Raw genomic sequence first — 25,503 nt, forward strand, 5'->3', positions numbered from 1 at the left:
TTTTCTCTGTTGCTATCCTCCTACACACACACACACACACACACACACACACACTTTTGTGTGTGCGTGTATCAAAGCCTCGCATATTGAAAGCAGATGTGTTCTTCCAGCGCACAGGCCTTCCAGCAATTTAATTAAATTTCCCCCAGACAGCCAGGAGGGGTACTCCATGATCAGATTTCCCTGGACTTCTTCCTAAAATGCCCCCTTCGTTCCTTGTCTCCCGGCTGGAGAGGTGATGGCTTCCCTCCAGCTCCAATCAATGTTAACCAAGAGAGAGAGAAAGAGAGATGGGTGGATGGATGGAAGGGAAAGGGGAGGGAAGGAAGAAAGAAAGGAGAGGAGGAAGAGGGGAAGGAAAGACAGAAGGAGAGGGAGGAGGACAGGAGGGAGGGAAGGAGGAAGGAAGGAAGGAAGGAAGGAAGGAAGGAAGGAAGGAAGGAAGGAAGGAAGGAAGGAGAGATTTTTCAGGCACCAAACCAGTAGTAATGCCGGCAGGAATCCACCCTTAGGCTGGAGGCTAAAGCATATGAAGAACGGTTGCAGGAACTGGGTTTAATGAAGAGAAGGACCAGGGGAGACATGACAGCAGTCTTCCAATATCTCAGGGGCTGCCCCAAAGAAGAGGGAATCATGCTGTTTCCCAAAGCACCTGAGGGTAGGAGAAGAAGCAATGGGGGGAAACTAATCCAGGAGAGAAGCAAATTAGAACTGAGGAGAAACTTCCTGACAGTGAGAACAATTAATCAGTAGAACAATTTGCCCCCAGAAGTTGTGACTGCTCCAACACTGAAAGTTTTTAAGAAGATGTTGGATATCCATTTGTCTGAAGTGGTGTAGGGCTTCCTGCCTAGGCAGGGGGTTGGACTAGAAGACCTCCGAGGTCCCTTTCAACTCTTATTATTCTGTTAAAAAACCTCCAAGGGCAGACTTCACAGACTCCTGCCGCCAGTTTACTATCTTTCTATCAATTAAAAAAAAAACTTTTCATTTAGCAGTCATCATCATGTATCCTGGCAGTGACTTTCACTTGATTTTAAGAATGAGGTCTATTAAATGACGAATGTTGAGGAAAATGGGAGAGAGAGAAAAAAAAAGGAAAGATTGATCCTTGGGAAATTGGCAAATTTTTGCAGAGCGAGGCACGAGGGATCAAAGGGGGCCGGGGAGAGGGGGACAACCCCTCTCTGAGAGAGGAAAGCTAATAAAGTCAACTTCGACTAGAATTTATAAATTGCAAACAGATGGGCCAGAATAAGAGTGGGGGGGGGGTTGAAAGAGGAAAACTTCTGCACACCGTGTCAAAGGTCAGATTAATTTCTTAAGATAAGAAACTGCTGAGTGTCCCAATGGTACCCCTTCCACACACCCCAAAAGCATTGCAATCATTCAACAGCTAACATTGCTCAGAAAAATCTCCAACACCCGGTTTCAAGGTTGCTAAGCCATTTCTGATAGCGGGAAGATTTTTCAATGCCAACTCTAAATCAGGAGAAAAGAGGAGAGATCCCGAAATCTATTGATTGATTTATCTGCATGCCACCTTTATTATTATTTTTACAAATAACTTAAGGCAATGTTGGGAGAAATGTCCTTCTGGGTTCCAAGTGGGGAAAAAGAGACTGGAATCCCAGAGGCTGCTTGGAAAGATGGTTTGATGGTGGACAGGAGGATCACATGAACAGAAAAGGGGGAATCATCAGATGCTTCCAGATGTTGGGTGAAGAAGAAGGAAAGAGAGGCAGAGGTGCTGAAAGGGAGAGGGTTTTACGCCCTCTCTGGCCTTTGATCTTCAGCTTGTCCTCTGATTGGTTGTCAGACTCCCATGGGTGCCATACAGGGGCAACTCTAGGCTGTGTTTTGAGTCCAGGTTTGGTTGAGCCTGGCTTCTTCCCAGGTGCCCCGTGGTGAGATGGGTACAAGGCTAATGCTCTCATGCCTTAACCCCATCACCCTGGAGCTGAAGAGGGAAATCTTTGTTATGTGGAATAGACTGGCTCAGACCTTTTAATGGCCCATTGATTAAGGTGGGGGCCATTAAGAGTGAGTCTGTTTCCTGCCTAAAAACGTGTTTCTCCATTTCTTATCCAGGGAAATATAATATTCTGCCTTTTCAATATTTCCCAGGATATCCCATTCTTCTAGGAGAGGGAGAAGTGGGTGCTAACTTCCTACAGCAACACAGCAACAGCTGAAAGGGACTTTGGAGGTCTTCTAGTCCAACCCCCACTTAAGCACAAGATCCTAGCCTCAACCATTTTAGACAGGTGGCTGTCCAAACTTTTCTTAAAAACCTCCAGTGATGGAACACTCAGAATTTCTGGTGGCCAGCTGTTCCACTGGCTAATGGTCCTCACTGTTAGGAAATTAATTAATTCCATGTTGCTTCTCTCCTTGATTAGTTTCCATCCACTGCTTCTTGCCTTGCCTTCCAGGTGGGAGAATAATTTGACCTCCTCTTCTTTAGGGCAGCCCCTCAAATACAGAAATACCGGTATAATGTCCTACCTAGTCTCTTTTCTCTCTCATACATTGTCCACCTTGCCTACATAAACGTTAAATAAAAATTCTTACATTTCAAACCAAAATTATTTTAATTATTTTTTTAAAAAATAATCCCGGGCCAAGCACGCTCTCTAGAGGCCGTTTGGGCCTGAAACTGGGATGTTTCTCAGCATCTCTTTCCAACCTGCAGAGGGCAAAACGAAACAAAAGCCATGATAAAACCAGACTGCGGTTCTTTCTGCAATTTTGCAACCGAAAAGTGTGCTTGCATTTTTTTCCCCCTTCCGCTTCCTGCATTTTCCCGGATGCAAAAAAAAAAAAAAGAAAGAAAGAAAGAAAGAAAAGAAAAAGAAAGAAAAAGGAAAAAAAGAAGAGAAACGCGGGTGAATGGTCGGCTTCAGAAGTGCGAAAGGTAATCTCAGAGTTTTTTGACTCGAGACAGTGGGTGAATCAACATCTGCAAAGGGGAGGCAGGAAGGTGCAAAGAGAGAAATTTAGAGTCATTTAAAAAAAAATGGGAGGGTTGGCTGAATTGCAAAGTGAAAATATCCATTATTATGCCTCCTCCTCCTCCTCCTCCTCCTCCTCCATCCGCTTAGCTTTCTTTCTTGCAAACGGGAGGGAATAAAAGGGAGGAGGAAGCACTAGAGAGAGGTGGGGGGGAAACATTTGCAAACGAGAAAAATAAAAGCTTTAGGGAACCAGCTTTTAAAAGCCGTCGTAAATCGGGCCAGGGCGCGATCTGGAAAAAAAAAGCTGCGTAAGGAGAAAGTAAGAGTTTTAATATACGAACTAAGGTTACTCCCTAGGAAGTGTTGGGGGTGGGTTTTTTTAAGGGCATGCATAAATCAAGTGTATTAATCAGGAAATAATATCAATGACGACAATTAATAATAATGATAGTATTGCTTGAGAAGGGGAAGGTGGAAACAGCTTGCTCGAAAGATAAAAAGAGGCAGAAAATGTATTCTCTCAGTCTTTCATCCTTGGAGGAAATCTGCTACCAGTTGGTTTGTTTACTCTTGGAGTTGACATTAAGTTTTCCTTCATTTATTCCTGAAACCGGGGCTTGTGGTTGTTGCAATTTGCTTTGTTTCCTCCTGGGTTAACTTAATTCATTCTTTTGACAGCTTGCAACTCCTCAACCAACCAACCAACCAACCGCCTAAGTCTCTCTCCAAGGGGACCGGTGACTTCTACAAAAGAAGGGGACTGAGGTTGGTTTGTGTGAGTGTGACATCCCTGCCCTGCCTCCTAAACAACTGGCTTCTTTCGATTAGCCTCTCCACCCGCCTTCTGCACGCAAAGATAATCTACTTTGCTAAGTTTTCTTTTCTTTTTTTTAAATCATGGGGCCTCCACCAATCACCCTTGCTGCAAACAGTTGCTTTATTATATTGTGAGTTTCTTTTGGGTAGGTGGGTTAAAAATGTAAAGGTTCCCCATATATGTATGTATGTATGTATGTATGTATGTATGTATGTATGTATGTATGTATTTGTGTTACAACCCCTGGTATGACTAAATATGGGAGGAAGGTCACTACTCCGTCTTTCTGTCCTTCGGTTTATCACAGAAGACCATGCAGGCAGAAAACCATATTTTTATTTTTACTGTTGCCTTTTTATATTTGTGTTGTAATTGTACTGATAAATAAATAAAGGGAGACTAGTATAGATCTATTTCGAGCTAATTAGCTCTCATCAGCTAGCCATACCCTTACTGGGATTTGAATATATATTGAATATATATATATATATACACACACACACACACTAGCCATTCCTGACTCTAGGGGGCAGTGCTCATCTCCGTTTCAAAGCTGTAGAGCCAGCACTGTCCGAAGACGTCTCCGTGGTCATGTGGCCAGTATGACTCAATGCCAAAGGCGCATGAAACGCTGTTCCCTTCCCACCAAAGGCGGTTCCTACTTGTCTACTTGCATTTTTATGTGCTTTCAAAGTGCTTGAGATTGGCAGAAGCCTGGACGAGTAATGGGAGCTCACTCCGTTACGCGGCGCTAGGGATTCGAACTACCGAGCTGCCAATCTCTCTGATCAACAAGCTCAGCGTCTTAGCCCGAGCCACCTTCTTCATACGTAATTCCTGCAACCATCCAGCCTCCAGGCACCGAAAACTCGCTAGGTAATTTTGAGACAATCACCAGGAGACAGAAAGTTATAGCTATGGCCTTAGGCATCAGAGCTGGCTGGGGGACTTTGGGCCACTCACCAGGAGACAGTGAGTTCTAGTCCCACCTTAAGCATATGCCAGGCTTGAGACCCACCTAGGCCGCTTGCCAGAGGTTTCTACACCCCTCCCTGCCTGGAATTTTGGTCTGTTCCAGCAAAACCATTCTCAGATTCTGGAGGTGGCAGTTGAGTCGAAGAATTCTGTCCGGGGGGAGGGGGAGGGGGAGGAGGGCAGAAGCCACTGGCTTGATGATGACTAGAACCATGAAGGATAACTATGACCTTCTACGCCATAAATCTGGTCAACGTTTTGGCCTCCAGGGCTAGGAGATGTTAGGGTCCAAAACCCAGATTGAGATGATCTTGGGATCTCCTGCGTAGACCATACTAACTGGACGGCAGGATCTTCAGGATGGACCTTGAAGGAACTAGGTTGTGTTCCTGACCTCTACCTTTGAGGTTATCTTCCCTGAAAGCCCTTGGACGGTTCTTAGTCTGGGAGGGAGGGGAACAGTTCCCAACTTGGCTTACAAAACGCTTCCAAAACACTGCAGTCACCGGAAGGTGGTCCTTACGCCCCAAAGTTAAGGGTGCAACTGGCAAAGGTTGGTGAGATTCAGCCGTCTCTTCCTTGAAATCTCACCGGATTTCAGCATTCTTGACTTACGGGAGCTACAGAGGGATGGCCAAAAACTCCTGGCCATCAATCGTCCTTCAAAATTACTGTTCAGAAAACAGGCTGCCATGAAGGGGAATGGGTGTGGTGGTTGTTCCTCCTCCTTCTCCACCACTTCTCCTCTTTCATCTCCTCCTCTTCCTCCACCACCACTCTTCCTTCTCCTCCTCCTTCTCCTTTTCCCTCTTCTCCTCTTTCTCCATCTTCTGATGAGAGCCAGCCGTGTGCGGCAGCTGCCAAAAAAGCCAACACAGTTCTTTGTGTTGGGATAGAATCAAGATCATGTGAAGGGTTAATACCACTTTATAAGGTCTTGGTAAGGCCACACTTGGAATACGGCATCCAGTTTTGGTGGCCATGATGTAGAAAAGATGTGGAGACATCTGGAAAGAAGGCAGAGAAGAGCAACAAAGAGGATTAGGGGACTGGAGGCTAAAACGTGTGAAGAACGGTTGCAGGAACTGGGTATGTTTGATGAAAAGAAGGACCAGGGGAGACATGAGAACAATGTTCCAATATCTCAAGGGCTGCCCCAAAGAAGAGGGAGTCAAGCTGTTCTCCAAGGCACCTGAGGACAGGACAAGAAGCAATGGGTGGAAGCTTATCAAGGAGAGAAGCAACTTAGAACTGAGGAGAAATTTCCTAACAATAACAATTAATCAGTGGAACAGAAGTTGCCTCCAGAAGTTGTAAATGTTCCAACATTGAAAGTTTTTAAGAAGAGGTTGGATAGCCATTTGTCTGAAGGGGTGTAGGGTTTCCTGCCTAAGCAGGGGGTTGGACTAGAAGACCTCCAAGGTCCCTTCCAACTCTGTTGTTCTAAAATCTAAATCTTCGCCCATCTTCTCCTCCTCCCTCCTTGCTTTGCCGAGAGGTAACAAATGTCCCTGAAGTCAAACGTGAAGCCAGCCACGTGGTTCTTTCCCTTGGCATCCGGTTATGATTGGAGTAGCTTCCTCAGCTGATTCTTATTTAGTTTGTGAATGAAAACCAGTATGCTTTGATTTTGAAACAGGCCAAGGAGAAGCTGGGGGCGAAGCAACCACTGGGCTGGGCGTGAAGGAGTCCTTCCTGGATGATTATTGAAAAGAATGCCGTTTCTTCATGGTTTCCGTAGAATCATCTTTGAATATCAACCTTTAGTAGATGCTATCTTGGAGTCTCTGGGATTACAAGGCCCCGAACATCAGGAGTTGCCGTCGGAGAGGTAAGCAGCTTTAAGGACAAAGAATTGGAAAATGTTCTGACTGAGGCTTCCCGAGAGCATGACGCAAACGGCATGTGTGTCCAATCACCCTTGGCCAATAAAGAGTTCTCTATTCTGTTCTCTCTGTTCTGTTCTGTTCTGTTCTATCTAAAATCTAACTTACAGTCTTTCCTCTGTGGGCACAGATCTCCATCTGTCTGTCTGTCTATCCTCTCTATCATCTATCGATCTAACTCTTGTCCATGTTTTCCAAAAAGGGCTCTTCATTTGCGCAATAGGGAGATTGTGAAGTTTCTCTCATATTCATCCAGTCTCTCTCTATTTTGAAAAGCTCCAGGTCTGCGGCCGAAGACCACAGCAAATTTCTGGTTCTCCAAAAGCTTCTGGAAAGCGAATCCCATTCAGCTTTTTACCAAGAAGGCGTGAGCTACACGTTGCTGAAGGTCTCGGAGCTTGGGCTGGTCCGAGCGGCTGAAGCCCTCTTGGACAATGGGGCGGACATCACCTTCGAAGGTCGGGCCTCCCACCCTCCCCTCGTTTCTCTTGGTTTTATTTTAGGGGAGAGGGAAAACTTCAGGATGTGTTTGAGGGGGTGGGGGCTTCCTTGAGTTGTGTACCCTAGCCCTGCCGCTAAAGGGGATGGTTATTCAAATTTGCAGTCTGCTGTGTTTGAAGGAGTATCATTCATCCTTGTATTGGCTGTTTCTCACCAGTAGATGTCGCTGTGCCACTGTTTTCATTTTAGAATTGCACCAGCGATAAGATCGGTGTATAGGTAATCCTCAGACTTATGACTGGGTCAAGTTATGACAGACCCCCCCTCCCTCCAAAAAGTACTTAATCACCTGGTGCCCCCCCCTCGGTAGTCCTGTGACTGCATTTTGGCCCCCTTGGCAACTGCCCCAACATGACTACGGTGTTAACAACCGTTGCAAAAAAGGAGTGATCAGATCGGATTGGTTTCATGGGTCATATGGTCATGACTTATGACCATAATAGTCAAGCCCCTTTACAGTCGTAAGTCGAGGACTTTTGGTACAGAGAGCAGGCTCAGGATTGATATATGAATCGAAGAAATTCCAATTATTGCTTTGCAGGTCACCAGGTTCCAGCTCCCCCCCCTCAGGTAAATGGGGGGGGGCATGTCTGCTGCAAAGGTGAACCCCGATCTCTTACACACACACCCGCCACCCTTTCTGCAATATAATGCCTTTAACCTGGGAAGGTAACTTGCTTAGGATAGCTGTCAGCATTTTGGGCAGCCAGTACAGATGGCCCTCGACTTACGGCCATAATTGAGCCCAGAATTTCTGTTAGTGTTGTTAAGTGAGTCTTGCCCCATTTTTGCCATCCTTCTGGCCACGGTTGTTAAGTGAATCTCTGCAGTCGTTAAGTTACAGACACATTTTTAAAGTGGATTTGGCTTCCCCTTTGACTCTGCTTGTCAGACGGTCGCAAAAGGGGATAAAAGTCACATGACCTGGGGATGGCGCAACCGTCACAAATGCGAGTTTGGCCAATTTTGATGACATGACCATGGGGACATTGAAACGGTTGCCGGTCTGAAAATTGGGTCATAAGGTCACTTTTTTTCAGTGCCTCTGTAACTTTGAATGGTCACTAAATGAACCGGTTGCAAGTCGAGGACTTACAAGGGTTTCTCCTCTCGGCCTCTAGCACCACCCATTCACCCACAGGCCACACCCCTTAGTTCGTCTGTGCAGCTAGGAATGGCAAGGAATAGCCTCAGGCTCCGCCTCCCAAGTTCCAAGCTCCTCCTACAGATGACTTCATGCCAGACAACCGTCTCCGGGGCAACATGGCGGCTTCCCTGCGAGGCTGGCCATCTGGTCCTTGATTGGGGAGGGGGGGATGGGGAGGAAGCGGGGGGCGGGATGCTTCTTCCCCTGCTGGCTTTCCTATTGTGGGGGGACAGTGCTGAACGGTAGGCCTTCTTGCCCGCTCCTGCAACACCAGCCTTGTAGAGTAGGACAGAGGTTTTAGGAATGGGAAATGGGTTCAAGGGGCCACGCCCAGCCCTAGAGAAAAGCTGGGGACACCTGGACCGCAGCTCAGCTCGGTTTCAGTCGTGCTGGGCAAGGACCACGATTTAAAATTTTGGACTTAGCGAGGGGGAGAAGATCCGGGTTCTAATCCACCGTCCACCCTGCAAAGTTGACTTTCAGATCAGCCTACCTTGCAAGGTTGTTGTGGGAGGGGGGGGAACAAGGGAAGCGCAGCCAGTCGTCTCAATCCAAGGCGGAATATAAAAATAAGCGGAATAGAAAACGGGCGGCTTTTTAAGAGGCGGATTGGGACGGATTACCCCAAAATAAAGGAATATCCTTCGCCTATTCTTTTCTCTCCCTGCTGGCCCTTAAAAGAATAATTAAAGAGAAAAAAACTTTTAAAGACTAAAAAAGTAGAAGAGAGTATCTGTCGCTCAGGGGACGGTGGGGTGCTTTCTGAGCTTGGTTGTTTTCCTGCAGACATTTTATTACCCCACTAGGCAATGCCATCAGTGCTAGGAGGGTGTGCGGAGAGGCCTATAAGGGATCCTTAACGCTCTCTGAGCTTTTTTCCCCCTTGCAGACGTTTCTTGAGCCAACTAGGTAACGTCATCAGTGCTAGAAGGGAGTGAGGAGCTCTGGCACTGAGGATGTTACCGACACTTTTTATTTGCCCAGAATCCAGAGAATCCAGAGATCAAAAAGCTCCCTAACGAGGGAAGACTCCCACTCGGGATTTTGGCACTAAACGTTTTCGGATGAAAGTTGTCTATCTTTCATAGATCCGGTCACTTATTACACAGCCTTACATATCGCGGTGCTACGGAACCAGCCCGACATGGTGGAGCTCCTGGTGCAGCGCGGCGCAGATATCAACCGCAGAGACCGGGTGTGTAGCCAGCCAAATCTGGTGTTGGGGTGCGTGCGTGCGTGCGTGTCTTAAAACAACAATTGTGATGGTCCTAAGGTTTTGCAATTCCGATCCTCGCAGGGATGGCCCAGAAGGGGGGGGGTAGGAAAATCAGCCAAACGGTCCCCTTAAAACGAGTCAAATCAGGTCCCCAGAGGGAGCCACTTTGGGGAGTGACACTCTCCTGCTAAGCCGAGCGCGGGTAACTGGGGGAGTGTAGACAAACAGGCTGAATTGGAGGGCGGAGTCAAATGCGTCATCAGCTTGGAGTCGCTGCGCCGCCGCAAGAGAGCCAAGACCGACCTTCCTTCAATTCCATTGAGGCTTATCCGGTGCCAAGTTGGCTTTAACCATTAGTTAACCTGATTCTTATGCATGGGTAGGACAGATAGACCCTGACTCACGACCACAATAGAGTGCAAAATTTATGCTGATAAGCAAGACAGAAGTTAAGGGAGTTTTGCTCCATTTCATGACTTTTCCCGGCTGTGGATTCATTGGAGAAAGAGGCTTAAAGAGGTTGTGTGAATGCACAACCGGTGACTTAGCTGGCTCGGGGGTCGCCGTGTTAGAAGCCCGGGGGCAAAGTCAGTTTGATGCATTCCTTCCAGGCTTTCATTGGGGACAGGTCTGTCTGCATGGGAATAATTTTAGAAAGGAGTTAAATTTTAATGGCAAAGCATCGATTTCAGGTCGAGAGAGACAGGACCCTTAATGTCCGTCTCCAATTGTTCTTAGATTCACGAAAGCAGTCCTCTGGATCTAGCCAGCGAAGAGCCAGAACGCTTGCCTTGCCTGCGCCGTCTCCTGGAACTCGGGGCCAATATCAACGCTGCTGATAAACATGGTTAGTGGTTCTACTTTTTTATCTCTGGTTTGTTGTGGCCCATCGGCGGCCAGCAGAGCTGGCAGCAGAGTCGGACAGTGAGGAGGTTGGGGAGGAACCTGGGCCAGTCCTGGGGGGCTGAGGGAAGCTCAGACGAGGGCTCTGCATGGGAGGCAGAGAGGGAGCAAGGCAGCAGCGAGGCAGAAGAACAGCTGGAGCCTGTTCCCAGTATGCGCATGCGCAGAGCTGCCAGAAGACAAGGACAACTAAGAAAGCAGGGTCAACTTGGGAGTAAAGCCACACCTTGGAGGTGGTTGGCCCCTCCCACAGGAAACAAAGGAGGAGCAAATGGGGGGGGGGCTTTTGCAGGAAACAATTTGTTCCTTCGGTCGTTTCAAGAGTGGAAAGTTCTGTTTGTGACTATAAGAGACTCTGGGCCAAGGGTTGCCTTGCCCTGCGGTTGGAAGCTAGTTATCTGGCAGCTCTCCCAGCGAGATAAGGTTCGTGTGGATAAACATCCCTCTCAAAGACTGTTTCACTAAGCCTTGCTGAGTGTGAATGAAAGGAATTCACAGTCGTGTAAATAAAAGGGGTTTTGCAGGGACCAAGACTTTGCTTCTTGCTTTCTAAGGAAGCCTGGGTCAGAACATGGCTTCATTAAACCACAGCAGTTCAGTTCTAGCTTCCTCTTCGCGTCCAGAAGCCAGGGTTCATCTCCCAGAATTCCCCACCTGGCATTGAGATGCCACTAAGAATTCTGGGACTTGAATGACGCCCTGCAGATTTGAGGAAGCATGGAATTGCTTTCTCCCTTGTCCTTCCTTTCCTCTTTCCTCCTCTTCTGCTCTTCCTCTAATCCCTCTCTCCTTCCCTTCAGGAAAAACAGCTTTGCTGCATGCGCTGGCCAGCAGCGACGGGGTTCAGATCCACAACATCGAAAACATTCGCCTTTTGTTGGAAGGAGGTGAGTTGCTTTCTCTGGTTTACAAAACTGGGCTCTGCTTCAGAGGCAGAGATGGGACCAAGACCATCTGGCAATGATGCCTTCGGAGCTAGAGAGCCGTGAGGCAGAGGAACAGCTGGAGCCTGTTCCCAGGATGTGCACGTGCAGAGCTGCCAGAAGGAAAGAACAGCTCAGAAATCAGGGAGTAAGGTCACAGGTGGAAGGTGATTGGCCCCTCCCATAGGAAACAAAAGAGGAGCGAAAGGGGAGGGGGCTTTTGCAGGAAACAATTTGTTCGTTTGTTCGTTAGATTCATTTCAGGAGTGTGAAGATCTGTCCGTGAATCTCAGAGACTCTGTGCCCAGTCTTTCCTTGCGCAGCAACTCATTGGGAAAATATTTAAATGGCAGCCTTCCAAGCTAGATAAGGTCTGTGGTCATAAATATTCCTTTGAAAGGCTGTTTGCCAGGCCTTGGCTGAAGGTGAAGGAGAGGAATCCAGATTTGTTTCATAAAAGGGGTTCTGTCGGGACCACGACTCTGCCTCCTGCTTTTTGGGGGCGCCTAGGTCAGAACAAGGAACCTCCCTGTTTTCTCTCCCCCCCCCCCCCAAGGCGCAGACGTCAAGGCGACCACCAAGGACGGGGACACTGTTTTCACCTTCATCATCTTCCTGCTGGGCGAGACGGTGGGCAGCGATGCTGAAGAGGCCAAGATGATCCACCGCTTCTGCTTCCAGGCCACGCGGCTGCTGATGGCCCACGGCGCCAACCCCAGCGAGTGCCCGCCTTACGAATCCCTCACCCACCTCTGCCTCAAGAGCTTCCGGCTGCATTTCCCGCTGTTGCGCTTCCTCCTGGAGTCCGGGGCTTCGCACAGCTGCTCCCTCCACGGCCCCACCTGCTGGTCCGGCTTCGACATCATCTTCGAGCGCCTGTGTTCCCATCTCAGCGAGTCCGAGGATGACAGCTTCTCCATCGACCTCCTGCAGAAAGCCGAGACCGCCCTGGAGCTGATGATTGCCAGTGGTCCGGTGGTCAAGCTGCCCAGCAACTTCCAGATTGACCTGAGCCACTGCCGGTACCACCAAGAGAAGATCCAGGCCCTTTTTGGGAAATTGAAGCAGCTGGAGAACACCCCACCCACCTTGAAGCACCTCTGCCGCGTCTACCTGCGGCAGTTTCTCCAACCGTGGCCTGTAGACGTCAAGGTGAAGGCTCTCCCTCTGCCCAACCGCTTGAAGCGCTACCTCCTCATTGAGCCCAGTGCGTCTCTGGAGCAGGTGTGACCTCCCGGAGGCGAGAAGCAGACCTCGGTATATTGGCCGTCCCGGATCTCCTCGTCGATATGTGGGCCAGCGCATGAATGGCTTTTGATCTTGCCATTGTTCCATGTTCAACAGCTGATGACGTGGGGTATATACCGTGTCTGCGGCAGAAGCTCTGAGTGGTGGGTAGGTGGGAGCGGGTTGGGGGCACCTAGAATTTGTGACGGAATCACATCTCCATGGCAGCTGAACTGGCGGAAAAATCCCTTGGTGGAGTTGTGTACCAGCCGAGGAAGGATTTGTCTCTCTTGTGCCAAAGGATTGTGACGTTGTGTAGGCTTATGTTGGGGCCTTACTGAACCATTCAGGGTCAAGACGGGAATGCCAACAGCTGATTAAAAGAATGCACCTAAGCTCTTTACATATTGTCGCGCTATGGATAAAACATTGTTCCACTTTTGTGATCAATCTATTACAGGTAGTCCTCGCTTACTGGGTTTGGGAAGTCTTCGCTGCTAAGCGAGTCATACCACATGACATCATACATCATACAGTGACTTAACACTGGTAGTTCCAGAAATCCTAGTTGCCATTGTTAGCCAAATCTCATGTGGTCACCGTTGTGTGATCATCACTTTCGACATCCCACCGTCTTCCCCATTGACGTTACAAAGAGGTAGTCCTCGACTTACAACAATTGCGCCCCAAATTTATGTCGCTCAGCGAGACAGTTGGGAAGTGAGTTTTCTCCCATTTTACAATCTTTCTTGCCAGAGTTGTTAAGTGAATCACTGCAGCTGTTCGGTTAGTAACACCATTAAGTGAACCCGGCTTCCCCCTTGTCTTTGCTTGTCAGAAGGGGATTGCGGGACCCTGGGACACTGCAACTGACATACATGTGAACCAGTTGCCAAGCGTGCGAATTTCGATCCTGTGACTGTGGTGGTGTGAAGCAACCATAACTTCTGGAGGGAGGGGGGAAACAGCTGGAGCCTGTTCCCGGTGTGCGCATGTGCAGAGCTACCAGGAGAAGGGAACAGCTAAAGAACAGGGGTCGACTTGGGAGTAAGGCCAGATGATGAATGGCCCCTCCCAGAGGAAACAAAAGAGGAGCGAAAGGGGAGTGGAGTTTGCAGGAGACAAAATTAGTTCGCTTAATTGGTTCCTGACTCTCTGAGACTCCTTGCCCAGTTGTGCAGATATCGGCCCAGCAGCTCTCCAAGCCAGATAAAAGTCTGTGACTGTAAATCCTCCCTTGAAAGACTTTGCTGGAGGTGAAGGAGCAGAATTCACAGGAAATAAGTAAAATGTTTTTGTTGTTGTTGTTGTTGTTGGGACAAGGAATTAGCTTCAGGCTCTCGGGAAGCCTCGGTCAGAACAATTGTTTGATCTTAAACCCATCTGGGGAAATTTTTCTAGAGATTCAATTCTGCAACTCGCCTGCACCATACAAACTGTATTCTTTGGATCTTTTTTTTTCCAACCATCATAACAAACCAACATAGGACACTACAATCAGGCTTACCTTTACTTCCCCTGTCCCAGTCTGTTTTTGCCACCCAGGGACACAACCACCTTATTTCCCTCCCTGCTCCCCACCTCTTGAAGACCCCCCCCCCAGCCGATCCCGCCGCTTGGCCCTTCCTCCTGGACCGCTGGGCAACTGTGGTTTGTCCTGGAGCCCCACAGGAACCCTTCCTGGATCCCTTTCACCTCATGGCTAAGGTATAGACGTGGTAGATCTCGTCTGGAAAGTTCTCCTGCTTCTCCTGGGCCAGAAGATTCAGCCCCGCGTGGTGGATGATCTTGCAAACCACCTCTAGGTCCCGGCAGACGCTACTGTCCACTTCGTCCATGATGACCCCTTCTTGGGCCATGTTGTCCTTAATGACGATGATGCCGTTGGGGCGGAGTCCCAGGCGACACCTTTGCAGGAAGTGCAAGAGGTGCTCGTCCGTCAAGTGTCCTGTTGGGGGAAGGAGAAACGGGGGCCGCGTGAGAGCCTTGTGGGACCCAAGAGGGTCAGTTTTGCTAGGTGGAAACATAATTCTATTTTATTGACAGAACCTGGCAAGTCTGAAAGTGCAAGTCTCCCCATGTCCCTTTTACAGCCTGAGAAACTAGGGAGGGTTCCTTTCTGAGCCTCTTTCTCTGCCCCTTAGGCAGCTCTGGGCTAGGCCGTCTCTTATCTAAAGACTGTTCTCTAAGGCTACATCAACAGAATTTTGCCCATACGAAATTGGGAAATTTGTTTGGTCACTCCTGCGAGTGACACTTACCGATTACCCACTGAATCCAAATAACGTCGTAAGTGTTAGGCTCCGGGCTGAAGTCTTGCAACCCACAACAGAAGTAATTTCGGACCCGTTGGCCTTCAGTCCCCAGGTACGTCCTGGCTTTGTTCAAGAAATCTTCCGTCACGTCCACCATGTCCACAGATTTGAAAAGAGGCAGTAACAGACGCTTCGTGATCCGTCCGATGCCGGCACCACAGTCTAAAGCCAAGGCTGTGCCGGTCCTGTTTGGCCCGTCCTAAACCAAAAAAAAAAAAGAGTCCATAAGGGCTAGAAACTTGACCCTCAAAAGCAAGCAATGTTTTTCACCCTTCCAGGTACCCATCCATCTTGAAGGTCGCCAAGGCTGAGAAATAGTGGAATAAAGGCTACTTTAGTAAGAGTGGAAAAGATGCTTCTCTGGAGCCCAGAATAACAGCTAGAATCTTTCCTCTTTGAACAATTGGTGTGGAGAGAGAGAGAGAGAGAGAGAGATGAGAGAAAGAAAAACAAGAGAGGAAATAGAAATAAGAATGATAGAGAAATAGAAATAGAAAGAAAGAAAAGACAGGGAAGAAATAGAAATGAGAATGATAAAGAGAGAAAGAAAGAAAGAAAGAAAGAAAGAAAGAAAGAAAGAAAGAAAGAAAGAAAGAAAGGAAAAGAGGAAATAAGAGATAAATAGGAAGAGAAAAAGTGAGAAAAAGAGAAAGAAATAGAAATAAGAGAAAGAAAAGACAGAGGAAATAAATAAGAGAATGATAGAGAAAGGAGGAGGACAGGCCAGGGTCTGCCAACACCTCCCCCCCCCAAAATCATCTCACCCTCAAAAACCGGTGCAAAAACTTTCTGGAGCTGCTAATGTCGATACTGGAAATATGCCCATAGCCCCCCAGCATCCCGTCCACGGTGGGAGGGACGTCCCTCCAATATTTTTCAGCCTTGGAGTAGAATTCCAGTTCATCTTCCACCACTTCACTGGCCATGGTAGTGGTCTTCGTCTTCTTCCTCCAGAAAAGCCAGGCAGGGGTCTGCGGTTGGGTGGCGTCTCCCCTTTTTTAAAAGAAAGCAGGAGAAGGAGTTAAAATAACACAAAGAAACCCCAGCCCAATTTATTCTGGATGAAAATGCAACTTCTTCCTGTTTTAGGTGCGAAAAGAAAAAACAACCAGCCACAGGATTCACACCCATGTCCCAAGGTGTCGAGGGTCAATCCATCAGTCAAATCTTTGTGATGGACCATCGATCAGCAAGAGCTGAGTTGGGGTGCCCAGTCCCCATTTGGTTTAGGTTAGGGGGTGAGCCCCTCATTCTTGCCAGCCAATTTCTATCTCTCTCTCACTCTTGACTTGCAAAGCAACTTAGCTGCAGTTCTCGGTCCCCAAAAAGCAGGGTGGGGGGAATTTTATCCAGTCTTGCCCCAAATCCAAGGCTTCTCCTCTTCCCTTCCCACCTCTACCTCCCCAAACAGCTGATACTAACAGGGATACTGAACAAAATGTGTCATTCCGGTTATAATGATTAGGGGACTGGAGGATAAAACATAGGAAGAATGATTGCAGGAACTGGGTATGTCTAGTTTAATGAAAAGAAGGACCAGGGGAGACATGATAGCAGTCTTCCAATATCTCAGGGGATGCCCCAAAGAAGAGGGAGTCAAGCTATTCTCCAAGGCACCTGAGGGCAGGAGAAGAAGCAATGGGTGGAAACTCATCAAGGGGAGAAGCAACTTAGAACTGAGGAAGAATTTCCTGACAGTGAGAACAATTAACCAGTGGAACAGAAGTTGCCTCCAGAAGTTGTAAATGCTCCAACACTGGGAGTTTTTAAGAAGAGGTTGGATAACCATTTGTCTGAAGTGGTGTAGGATTTCCTGTCTAGGCAGGGGGTTGGACTAGGTCCCTTTCAACTCTGTTATTCTATTCTATTCTATTCTATTCTATTCTATTCTATTCTATTCTATTCTATTCTAATGGGCTGCTGTTTTTCCTCTACCCTCCTTTCCAGCTTTCCTTGGGTGCGGTAATTTTCCAGCCTGTTTTCTTAAAGTAAGTTTTTAATTGATTTGCAAGCCGGTTAGGTAGAAAGAGCTGAAATAGATCATGTCCTGCTTAATAAACATGGATTGATTTGTGACTGTCCCCCGAGGAATTTAATCTGCTTTTTAAAGGCACTCGGGCTGAATGCAATGGAACCAAAGCTCTGCAAATCATATTTTGTGTCTCTAATCCAGATTTCTGCGTGGCTCTGTTAGGGGAATTTTGCAGAGAAACGGGGTGTGAAGGCTGGGGCTTATGGGGGGTTTGGCTGTGTACTGTGTACAAATTGCAGGCTGTGTTTGTAACTGCCAAAATATGTGTGACCAAGACGGACAGGCCTTGGGGACTAAATATATACATTCCTGGGGAGGGATGCCATTCCGTGCCCAATTATGGAAACATCCTCTCCCTACAAGCCCAGAATGAATTACCCATCCTGCAAAGCAAGCGTTTTAACAAGCCAGGTTAGCAGCCTTCACGCCAAACACTAAACCAGGGTTTTAAACCATGCTTTGCCAAGCAACACGGTTGGTTTGAGTGCATGTCTCCCACACAATGCCAGGCTTGTTAAGTAAGCCTCATCTGCCTGGGATCTGAGCCACAATTACCCCAATGTGCGAATGGAGCCAGGTTTCGTGCTAGTCACCAGGTTCCTTTCTTCCGTAAGTCTGTTTCTTGAGGGAGGCACAGTTGGTTAATAAGCCCTGAGGTCTTCAACTCCTTAGGACGAGGTTTGCCAACTTCTCCCATAACGTGATTTTTTAAAAGCCATGTTCACACAAAACTCTAAAGCAGCATTGAGCCACCACAACAGATGCATTCACACAATGGGTAAATGAAAGTTAAAGAGATGTAATACACTGATTAATGATCCTGTCCTTGTTGTTAGTTCCAAAGTTGTGTCCTACCCATCCTGACCCCATGGACGTTCCTCCAGGTCTTCCTGTCCTCTCCCATCCCCTGGAGTCCATTTAAGCTCAGGCCAACTGTTTCATCCAGCCCCCTCCTTCTCTGCCGTCCCCTTCTTCTTCTTTTGCCCTCCATCCTTCCCAGCATGAGGCTCTTCTCCAGGGAGTCCTTCTCATTAGGTGGCCAAAGTACTTAAGTTTCCTCTTCAGGATCCGGCCTTCTGAAGAGCAGTCAGGGTGGATCTCCTCTAGGACTGACCGGTTGGATGGCCTTGCAGTCCAAGGGACTCAATGCAGGAGTCTTCTCCAGCACCAGAGTTCAAAGGCCTCCGTTCTTTGGCGCTCAGCCTTCCTTGTGGTCCAACCTTCATAGCCATCCATTGCAACTGGGAAAACCAAAGCCTTGACTAGACGCACTTTTGTTGGCAGGGGGATGTCTCTGCTTTTTAGGATCCTTGCCATAGCTTTCCTCCCCAGGAGCAACAGTACTGGCCTAACATTATATTAACCTAACCAAATTAACAAGGCATGTGACCAGGGAGAAATGGGGCTGGGTAGCCAGCAGGTCAGCCCCAAGGCGGAGAAGAAGGGGCTGCTTAAGCACCGCTTATCCTACCGGTACCAACCCAAGAGGATGGAGCGCAACTGGGCCAAGCACCCGCGTGTGAACTCGGAGAGGCTGCCCTGTCGCCGTGTTGGGGAGGTAGGGGGCAACGTAGGGTGCGGGGGTGCAGGGCAAGGCAAAGCGGGTAGCGACCCCCACACACACCGGGCTGGAGGGAAGGGGCTTAAACCCAGGCGTAGCAAAAACCAGACAATTACCAGCAGCTTGGTTAGCCAAACTGGGGCGCATGGATACAGTGGGACCCCAGTTTAGAAGCGTAAAGGGGGGAGGGCAGAAGAGAAGAGGGGGTGTCAAGGTGCGGAGAAGGGGGGCGCCCCCTCGCGCCTCCCTTCTCCCCCCGGCGCCCCCTCCCAGCGCCAGACAGAGCCAGCCACGTGGAGAGGCAGGCAAAGCGCATCGGAATTCTGCGGTTCCTCGCCTGCTCCGGAGTCCCAACCGCCCCCCCCCCCCATGGGAACTCACTCACCGCGCGGAGAGCGGTCGGGGCGGCTGCGAGAAGCAGATCCGCTCCTCCGCGATGCCCTGGCCGCTTGGCACGGCTCCGCCTGCGGGCACCTCTCCTCTCCGGCGCGCCCGAGCGCTGCGCATTGGGCCGGCCAGTCTCCGCCTCCGCGGCACGCAATTTCCTTCGCTGCCCGGGCGGAGGAGGAGGAGGAGGAAGGGAGCCCCCGAGCGCCGGGATCGCGGTTGGCCGTGAGCAACAGCCCCTGGCATCACAAAGGACTGTGCCACCGGGATCCGGGCAGCGCCGAGCGCGCCGGGAAGCGCATCCTTCGCCCGGGAAGCCCCAGCGCGCTCGGCTGGGGTCTCCTTGTGCCAAGCGCGGGGTGCCAAGAAGGTCAGCCCCGGTTTGGGCATGGGGAGGCTGGGTTTAGCGCAGGCTGGAGGGGGTGAACATCTGCCCCGGTGCAGAACGGAGCAAAGCAGGAAGGTTATAGGTCTCCTGCTTGGGCAGGGGGGGTTGGACTAGATGGCCTCCAAGATCCCTTCCAACGCTGAGAGCGCCTTTAAAAAAAAAAAACCTGTTCTTTCTTATTTAAATATAGGACACAGTGCAACCATCCTGGCGTTATCTCGGCCAGACACATTCAAATAGAAAGCAAATAACATACGATTAAGATTGTCTTCATACATTACTAATTATATATTAGAGATATTAGAGAGCCTTTTGAGCTGGTCTTTGTTTAGCTAACCTGCCCCTGGTAGATAGAAGGAGGGTGTGTGTGTGTGTCTGTGTGTGTGTGTGTTTAAAAAACTTTTTTCATAACAAATCTATGGAAGCATTATGTTTAAAAATGCTACAGGTGAATTGGTCGGGTGTTTATGGCTGAAAAATTTGTTGCAAATGAATCAGACAAATATTTATGAAAATAAAAATTGTTGCAAATGAATTAAACAAAACCGCACCCCATATAGGGCCCCACTCAGGGACATCTGGATCCAGATGAAGTATTGGGTAGGTGCGTTTGTCCCATGCAGCCACCTAAAGTCAAAACCAAGCTGGGAATGATAGGTTAGCAGAGGTTAATATTATTGGATTGAACAGAGAACATTGTTCAAACAGGGGCATTGGGTTTTGTTAATAGGGCTTACAACAGTAACAGTAATGGAGTCGGAAGGGACCTTGGAGGTCATCTACTCCAACCCCCCTGCTCTCTCAGGAGACCTATATTATTTCTGATTGTGTGAACTCCTGCTTCATTTTAGAGTGGTTGTGAGGATTGAATTGAATGAATTGAATTTTCACCCAATATAAACATACTGCCCAGCCTGGAGTTATGCAGTTCTTTTAATCAGTTCCAGGACAGGCTAAGTTTGATTTATTTATTTTTTAGGGAAGTTTTTCTTTCTCTTTTTTGTTTTTATTTTTTAATATATATGTATTTATAGGTAAGTCTAATACCATAATTAGAAGGTAGGATGAACTACAACCTCAAATATCCCAGTGGTAATAAAATCAGGTGGGGAAATATAATAATTAGTGTCGTTTGCAGAAACTACATTAAGTAAAAGTGTACTTTGCCTCTTTAAGACATGTGGACTTCAACTCCCAGACTTCCTCATTTTGCTCATTTTTCCCCCCTCCCTTTTAAGAAGTCCACCCACACTGGCTGGGTTATTCTGGGAGTTGAAGTCCACATACCTTAAAGTAACCACGTTTGAGAAACACTGATAGAAATCCAGCTCAACTTTTAAATATTATTAAATCCGGATGAAGGTTATATATAGGTGGGTAAATATACATATATTTAGCTTAGCACTTGCTACAAAACCAGCCCAGGACTGGTTGATGGTTGACAGTAATTTATTTGACAAATCCAGAAATATAATTTTGTTTCATTTTATTCTATATTACATATTTATGTATTATGTTATTGTATTTTATCCTATAATTATTGCATTTTACCCTGCCCTTATTTTAAATGGTACGTATAGCATTTTATTGTTAATATGTGTTTGGCCTATAGGCTAATCAATCAATCTATCAATAATAATAATAATAATAATAAAAGATAATTCAGATCCTGGAGATTGTCTGCAGATGCTTCAGAAAAGGACTTCTTGATATGTCTGAACGGACTTAGGATTTAAACAGAATTGAAGAATAACAGATTTGGAAGGGACCTCGGAGGTCATCTAGTCCAGGGGTCTCCAACCTTTCGGACTTCAGGGACCACTACATTCGTAATTTTAAATCCCGTGGACCACTAATATGATCTGCCTAATGACTGGCTGGGTGGGCGTGGCTAGGTGGTCATGTGACTGGGTGAGCGTGGCCAACTGTCACTCACATCAAGGGGCGCCTTGCCATCCTCTACTCGCCCCTCCCCTCCCAGCCCCTCCTCCTCTGCCCGCCAGGGCTCATTAGGGCCCCAATAGGAAGCAGCTGCTGGAGCTAAGCAGCCACCATGAGAAAGAGTTGGCAAAACAGCCCAGTTCAAATTGGATCCGGCCAAGAAGGAGGCTCAGCAGAAGCCCCTCACTGAGGACTAGGAGCATAGGCTTTCCAAGCAGAGGGAAGACCTGTGGGAGTACAAGGCCAGGTGCCGGCCCCTGGAGGCTCAGTGGGCTGAGATGGTCAGCCAGTTCCAGGCCATGATGCAGTCCCACTGGAACGAGGCCCTCTGGCTCTTCGCCACCAGCGGAGGCCGAAGGAGACCCCAAGTCGGAATTTCTGCCTCCCTCCAACCCACACAAAAAGGGGGAGACTCTCTGCAGCCACACAGCCGTTCATTGCACGTATCCGTCCCAAGGGACGTAGTTAGAGGACCCTTCATTTAGTGCAATATAAAAAAGGCAAATAATTTTTTCTATGGACCACCAAAATTTTCTCACGGACGCCCAGTTGGTGACTGCTGTTCTAATCCAACCCCCTGCTCAAGCAGGGCACCCTATACTATTCCAGACAGCTAAGCAGGATGACTTTAGGCCAACCCCCTCTCTCAACCCAGTGCACCTTGCAGGGTTCTGGGGAGGGAAAAATAGGAAGATGAAACACAGCCGTCACCCTGAATTGTAAAAGGTGGTGAATATATCAATTAAAAAAACACAGTATGAGTAACAGACCCATAATTGCAGCGGTGTTGAGAAATTATCCCTCACAGGGAATACCAGTAAGGTTTCTCATATATGGACTGAAACGGTTGTCTGAACACCCTTCTGGTGTTGTGGTCTGCCAGTGGCCAGTGGAGCTGGCAGCAGAGGTTCGGAAAGTGAGGAGGTTGGGCCAGTCCTGGAGTCTGGGGAAGGCTCAGGTGAGGGCTCTGTGTCGGAGGCAGAGAGGGGGCCAGGGCCGTCTGACAGTTGTCAGCTGCCTTCAGAGTCAGACATCAGTCAGGCAGAAGAACAGCTGCAGCCTGTTCCCAGGGTGCGCATGCACAGAGTTGCCAGACGAAGGGAAGAGCTAAAGAACAGGGGTTGACTTGAGAGTAAGGCCCCAGATAGACAATCAATATCCCCTCCAGAGGAAATAGAAGAGGAGCAAAAGGGGAGGGGAGTTTGCAGGAGACAATCAGTTCACTTCATTGGTTCCTGACTCTCCGAGGCCCCTTGCCAAGTTTTGCAGAGATCAGCCTGCAGCTCTCCATGCCAGATAAGATCTGTGACCGTAAATCCTCCCTTGAAAGACTTTGCTGGAGGTGAATGAGCAGAATTCAGAGTCAATAAAGAAAAGGGGTTTTTGTGGGGACCAGGAGTTGGCTTCAGGCTCTTGGGAAGAGGCCTTGGTCAAAACACCTGGGGCCCCAGGGAAGAGGGCCCGTTTGCCTGGGGTCGAAATAATAGGAAGTGGAAGCATTTTTACCTTCGTATTAATAAGGGGAGGTGAAGGTTGCGTTGCTGCAAAAACGGAAATCGGTTGGCTAAATACTGGTAATGGAACTCACCAGTAAAGATGCTAGCCAATCAAAAGGAAGAGAGGTGGATGGGTAAGATGGAGGTCATTCTGTGCTCTGTGGATTATGGGACTCGGGTGGGGTGGGGTGGGGAAAAAGATTGTCTGAACTCAGCCAAGCTTGTTAAATTTGGGTAAAATGCAGAACTCCTGGATCGTGCAGTATTGGCCTTTGGCCACAAGGGGACATTGTTGCAATGGTTTTGGCTGGGCTTGCTTTCAAATCGCAATTCCAGGGCAACACAAGGGAGCCAACCGTGGTGGAAACTCCCGGCAGTTGGTCTCCGGGATTTGTGCTGGCTTCATACAACGCACGAAAGCTGGGTTGGGCTGGGTCTCTGGCATAAGCCTGCAGTGGGCAAAGTTCTCCAAGAAGAACTTTGAGAAGCTCATATGATCCTTATTTGTAGAAAAGCAGAGGCGTAGAATCCAAATCGCGTGAGATATTAGCACTGCTCAGGGACTAAGACGCTGAGCTTGTCAATCAGAAAAGGTCGGCAGTTTGGAGGTTCGAATCCCTACCACTGCGTAATGGAGTGAGCTCCCGTGACTTGTCCCAGCTCCTGCCAACCTAGCAGTTCGAAAGCACGTAAAGAAACGCAAGTAGAAAAATGGGAACCACCTTTGGTGGGAAGGGAACAGCGTTCCCTGCGCCTTCGGCATTGAGTCATGCCGGCCACATGACCACGGAGACGACTGGCCCATCTGTGCGAGGGGAACCTTTACCTTAAACCCGTTTTCATGAATCAGGGGAAGGAAGGAAAGAAAAGGAGAGAATTTATGCAGCCGCCCATCTTGCCTGCCTTTCGTCAACACCAAGATCTTTCCTCCCTCGGGGTGGGTGGGAGTGGGGGGGATAGATGACCTTTGCCCTGCCTTCCTGCTCTCTGGCCTTCTTCCCACCATATGGTTGACCCCATCCTCAAATTCACTTCTTCTCCAGCTTGGCTTGAGTCTCCAAACCCTCCACTCCCCCAGCCCCCCTTTTTTCTGTGGGCCCCCTCCCCAGCTAAAGCCAACAGGCTGGGCAAAACCTGAACACCAAATGTGACAATTGTAAGAATAATACTACTGTAATCACACACACACACACACACACACACACACACACACACACACACACACCCTGCTGTTCACTTCCACTCTCTGTTGTTTTCACAGGGTCTTTTGACTGTCAACGTACAAACTCTGCTCTGCTTCCTCTCCATCGGCCATCCGTGCCCTGTTGTTATTTTTGGTCCCCGGGCTTCTAATTCTCTTCCTTTCCACCCCTCCCTTCGTCGCACTCCCAAGTGCGTGCCAGCCAAAACTGAATCCCTGTGCTAAAACCTGTGGCATCCACCCTTCTGATTTTCTGATTGGAGAGAAAGAAAGAAAAAACAAAGTTTGTGTGTGTGTGTGTGTGTGTTTGGGGGGAAGGACCCAGCATCCAGCAGATGGAGGACTGTCCCCAAATTTAATCTGGGGTGGCGTGGGGCAGCCTCCAATAAGCCTTGGAAGATTTACTTCGGGGGTTTTTTGCACATGCATTTCACACAAAGCATCCAAAGTTATCAGTCTGCAAACACAGCCAACGTGAATTCCCAGCAACCAGAGAAACATCCAACGGTTGTTGTGTTTCTCCAGTTAGAAGGAGATTAGGAGAGCCACGAGGGGGCCAATTGTTCTCCCCCTTCTCTATTTTTACCCTCCCTCCCCACGAAGCAATTGATCGGCAGCTCAGCGACTGGATGGAGGAAACAGTCTCAAAAATGATCTGGAATCCCTGCGGGGATTTGGGATTGGCCCAATGGATACTCCGGGTTCCCTCGTGGGGGTCCTAAAAGGCTCTCGAATCACAGCTGTAAAATTTCAGACGGCCACCAGATGGCAGCCAAGAATTAGATTTTGGGAGGTGCCTCTTTGCTGACCTCTGCTGGTTACTTCGAATTTTGCAATTGTAATGAAGTTGTTCTAGAATAGAGCCACTCCCGCAATACAGAATAGAAAACAAACGGAGTTGGGAGGTTATTTCCATTGCTTCTTGTCTTGCCTGCAGGGGTTTTGGAGAATAGGTTGACCCATCCTTCTCTGTGACACCCCTCAAGCAACAGATGACTGCTATCAGGTCATTCCAGGTCTTGATGAAAAAAAAATGATGGAAGGATTTTTTAAAGCGCATCTTAATTCTTGTTCTTACTCCGCTTTCTTTTGTCTTTTGGCCCTGTCCGCCTCCTCTTGTCCACAGGTGGTTTGAATTTCCATTTTTATGGTAGCAGAGAGGAAAAGTAGAACTAATGACATTACAGGAGTTTTATTCAAAGCTTTCTGAGGACGATCTTGGTGATAATGGTTAAAAAAATATTTTGGAGTATTGGAAAGCAAATTCTTTAAAGAGTTGGGTCTCGGCATCAATAACACAATAGCAGAGTTGGAGGGGACTATAGAGGTCTTCTAGTCCAACCCTCCAATTGAATCCTGACAAGGAGACCATATAACATGTCAGACATATGGATGTCCAGTCTCTTCTTAAAATCCCCCAGTGATGGAGCCCGCACAACTTCATTCCACGGATGAATTGTTCTCAGTGTCAACCTCCCTAGGTTGTTTCTCTCCTTGATTAGTTTCCATCCGTCCTGACTTCAGGTGCTTTGGAGAAGAGGCTGAAACACCCACCCACCCACCCCATCTTCCTTTTGGCAGCCCCTCAAATATTGGAAGAGTGCCATCATGTCACCCCTAGTCCTTCTTT

The 25,503-nt window shown here is 48.4% G+C and overlaps 2 protein-coding genes across 8 annotated transcripts; one reads left to right on the plus strand and one right to left on the minus strand.

The window, feature by feature from the left end:
- Positions 1-2,749: 2,749 nt before the first annotated feature.
- Positions 2,750-12,955, plus strand: ASB6 (ankyrin repeat and SOCS box containing 6). 6 transcript variants are annotated; one of them, XM_081967561.1, is made up of 8 exons: positions 2,750-2,917; positions 3,636-3,722; positions 6,491-6,580; positions 6,912-7,093; positions 9,372-9,478; positions 10,238-10,346; positions 11,203-11,289; positions 11,888-12,955. In XM_081967561.1, exons 1-8 carry the CDS (start codon positions 2,811-2,813, stop codon positions 12,553-12,555), a joined length of 1,437 nt encoding a protein of 478 aa, XP_081823687.1. In that variant the 5' UTR covers positions 2,750-2,810; the 3' UTR covers positions 12,556-12,955. The 6 variants fall into 6 exon arrangements, with proteins under 6 accessions (XP_081823687.1, XP_081823686.1, XP_081823689.1 ...); XM_081967560.1 differs by having other exon boundaries at positions 2,757-2,917; positions 11,882-12,955; XM_081967563.1 differs by having other exon boundaries at positions 2,758-2,917; positions 6,389-6,580; positions 11,882-12,955.
- Positions 12,956-13,073: 118 nt separating this feature from the next.
- NTMT1 (N-terminal Xaa-Pro-Lys N-methyltransferase 1) lies at positions 13,074-20,809 on the minus strand. Of its 2 annotated transcripts, none has more exons than XM_081967586.1 (4): positions 19,787-20,809; positions 15,632-15,860; positions 14,814-15,066; positions 13,074-14,500 (listed from the first exon to the last, which is right to left on the minus strand). In XM_081967586.1, exons 1-4 carry the CDS (start codon positions 19,789-19,791, stop codon positions 14,244-14,246), a joined length of 744 nt encoding a protein of 247 aa, XP_081823712.1. In that variant the 5' UTR covers positions 19,792-20,809; the 3' UTR covers positions 13,074-14,243. The 2 variants fall into 2 exon arrangements, with proteins under 2 accessions (XP_081823712.1, XP_081823711.1); XM_081967585.1 differs by lacking the exon at positions 19,787-20,809 and adding an exon at positions 18,846-18,969.
- Between the last annotated feature and the right edge of the window lie 4,694 nt (positions 20,810-25,503).

The sequence above is a fragment of the Natrix helvetica genome (genome assembly GCF_964273705.1).
Source record: "Natrix helvetica genome assembly, chromosome: 15".
NCBI lineage: Eukaryota > Metazoa > Chordata > Lepidosauria > Squamata > Natricidae > Natrix > Natrix helvetica.

Excerpts from the sequence above, each read along its gene's own strand:
- NTMT1 (XM_081967585.1), bottom strand. The coding sequence starts at position 18,967 with ATGCGCAGCGCTCGGGCGCGCCGGAGAGGAGAGGTGCCCGCAGGCGGA. Across the intron at positions 15,861-18,845 it reads CCCCGACCGCTCTCCGCGCG|GGGAGACGCCACCCAACCGC; the intron begins GTGAGTGAGTTC and ends CTTTTAAAAAAG. Across the intron at positions 14,501-14,813 it reads TTGGATTCAGTGGGTAATCG|GACACTTGACGGACGAGCAC; the intron begins GTAAGTGTCACT and ends TTCCCCCAACAG.
- ASB6 (XM_081967560.1), top strand. The coding sequence starts at position 2,811 with ATGCAAAAAAAAAAAAAAGAAAGAAAGAAAGAAAGAAAAGAAAAAGAA. Across the intron at positions 3,723-6,490 it reads TACAAAAGAAGGGGACTGAG|AATCATCTTTGAATATCAAC; the intron begins GTTGGTTTGTGT and ends TGGTTTCCGTAG. Across the intron at positions 9,479-10,237 it reads ATATCAACCGCAGAGACCGG|ATTCACGAAAGCAGTCCTCT; the intron begins GTGTGTAGCCAG and ends AATTGTTCTTAG.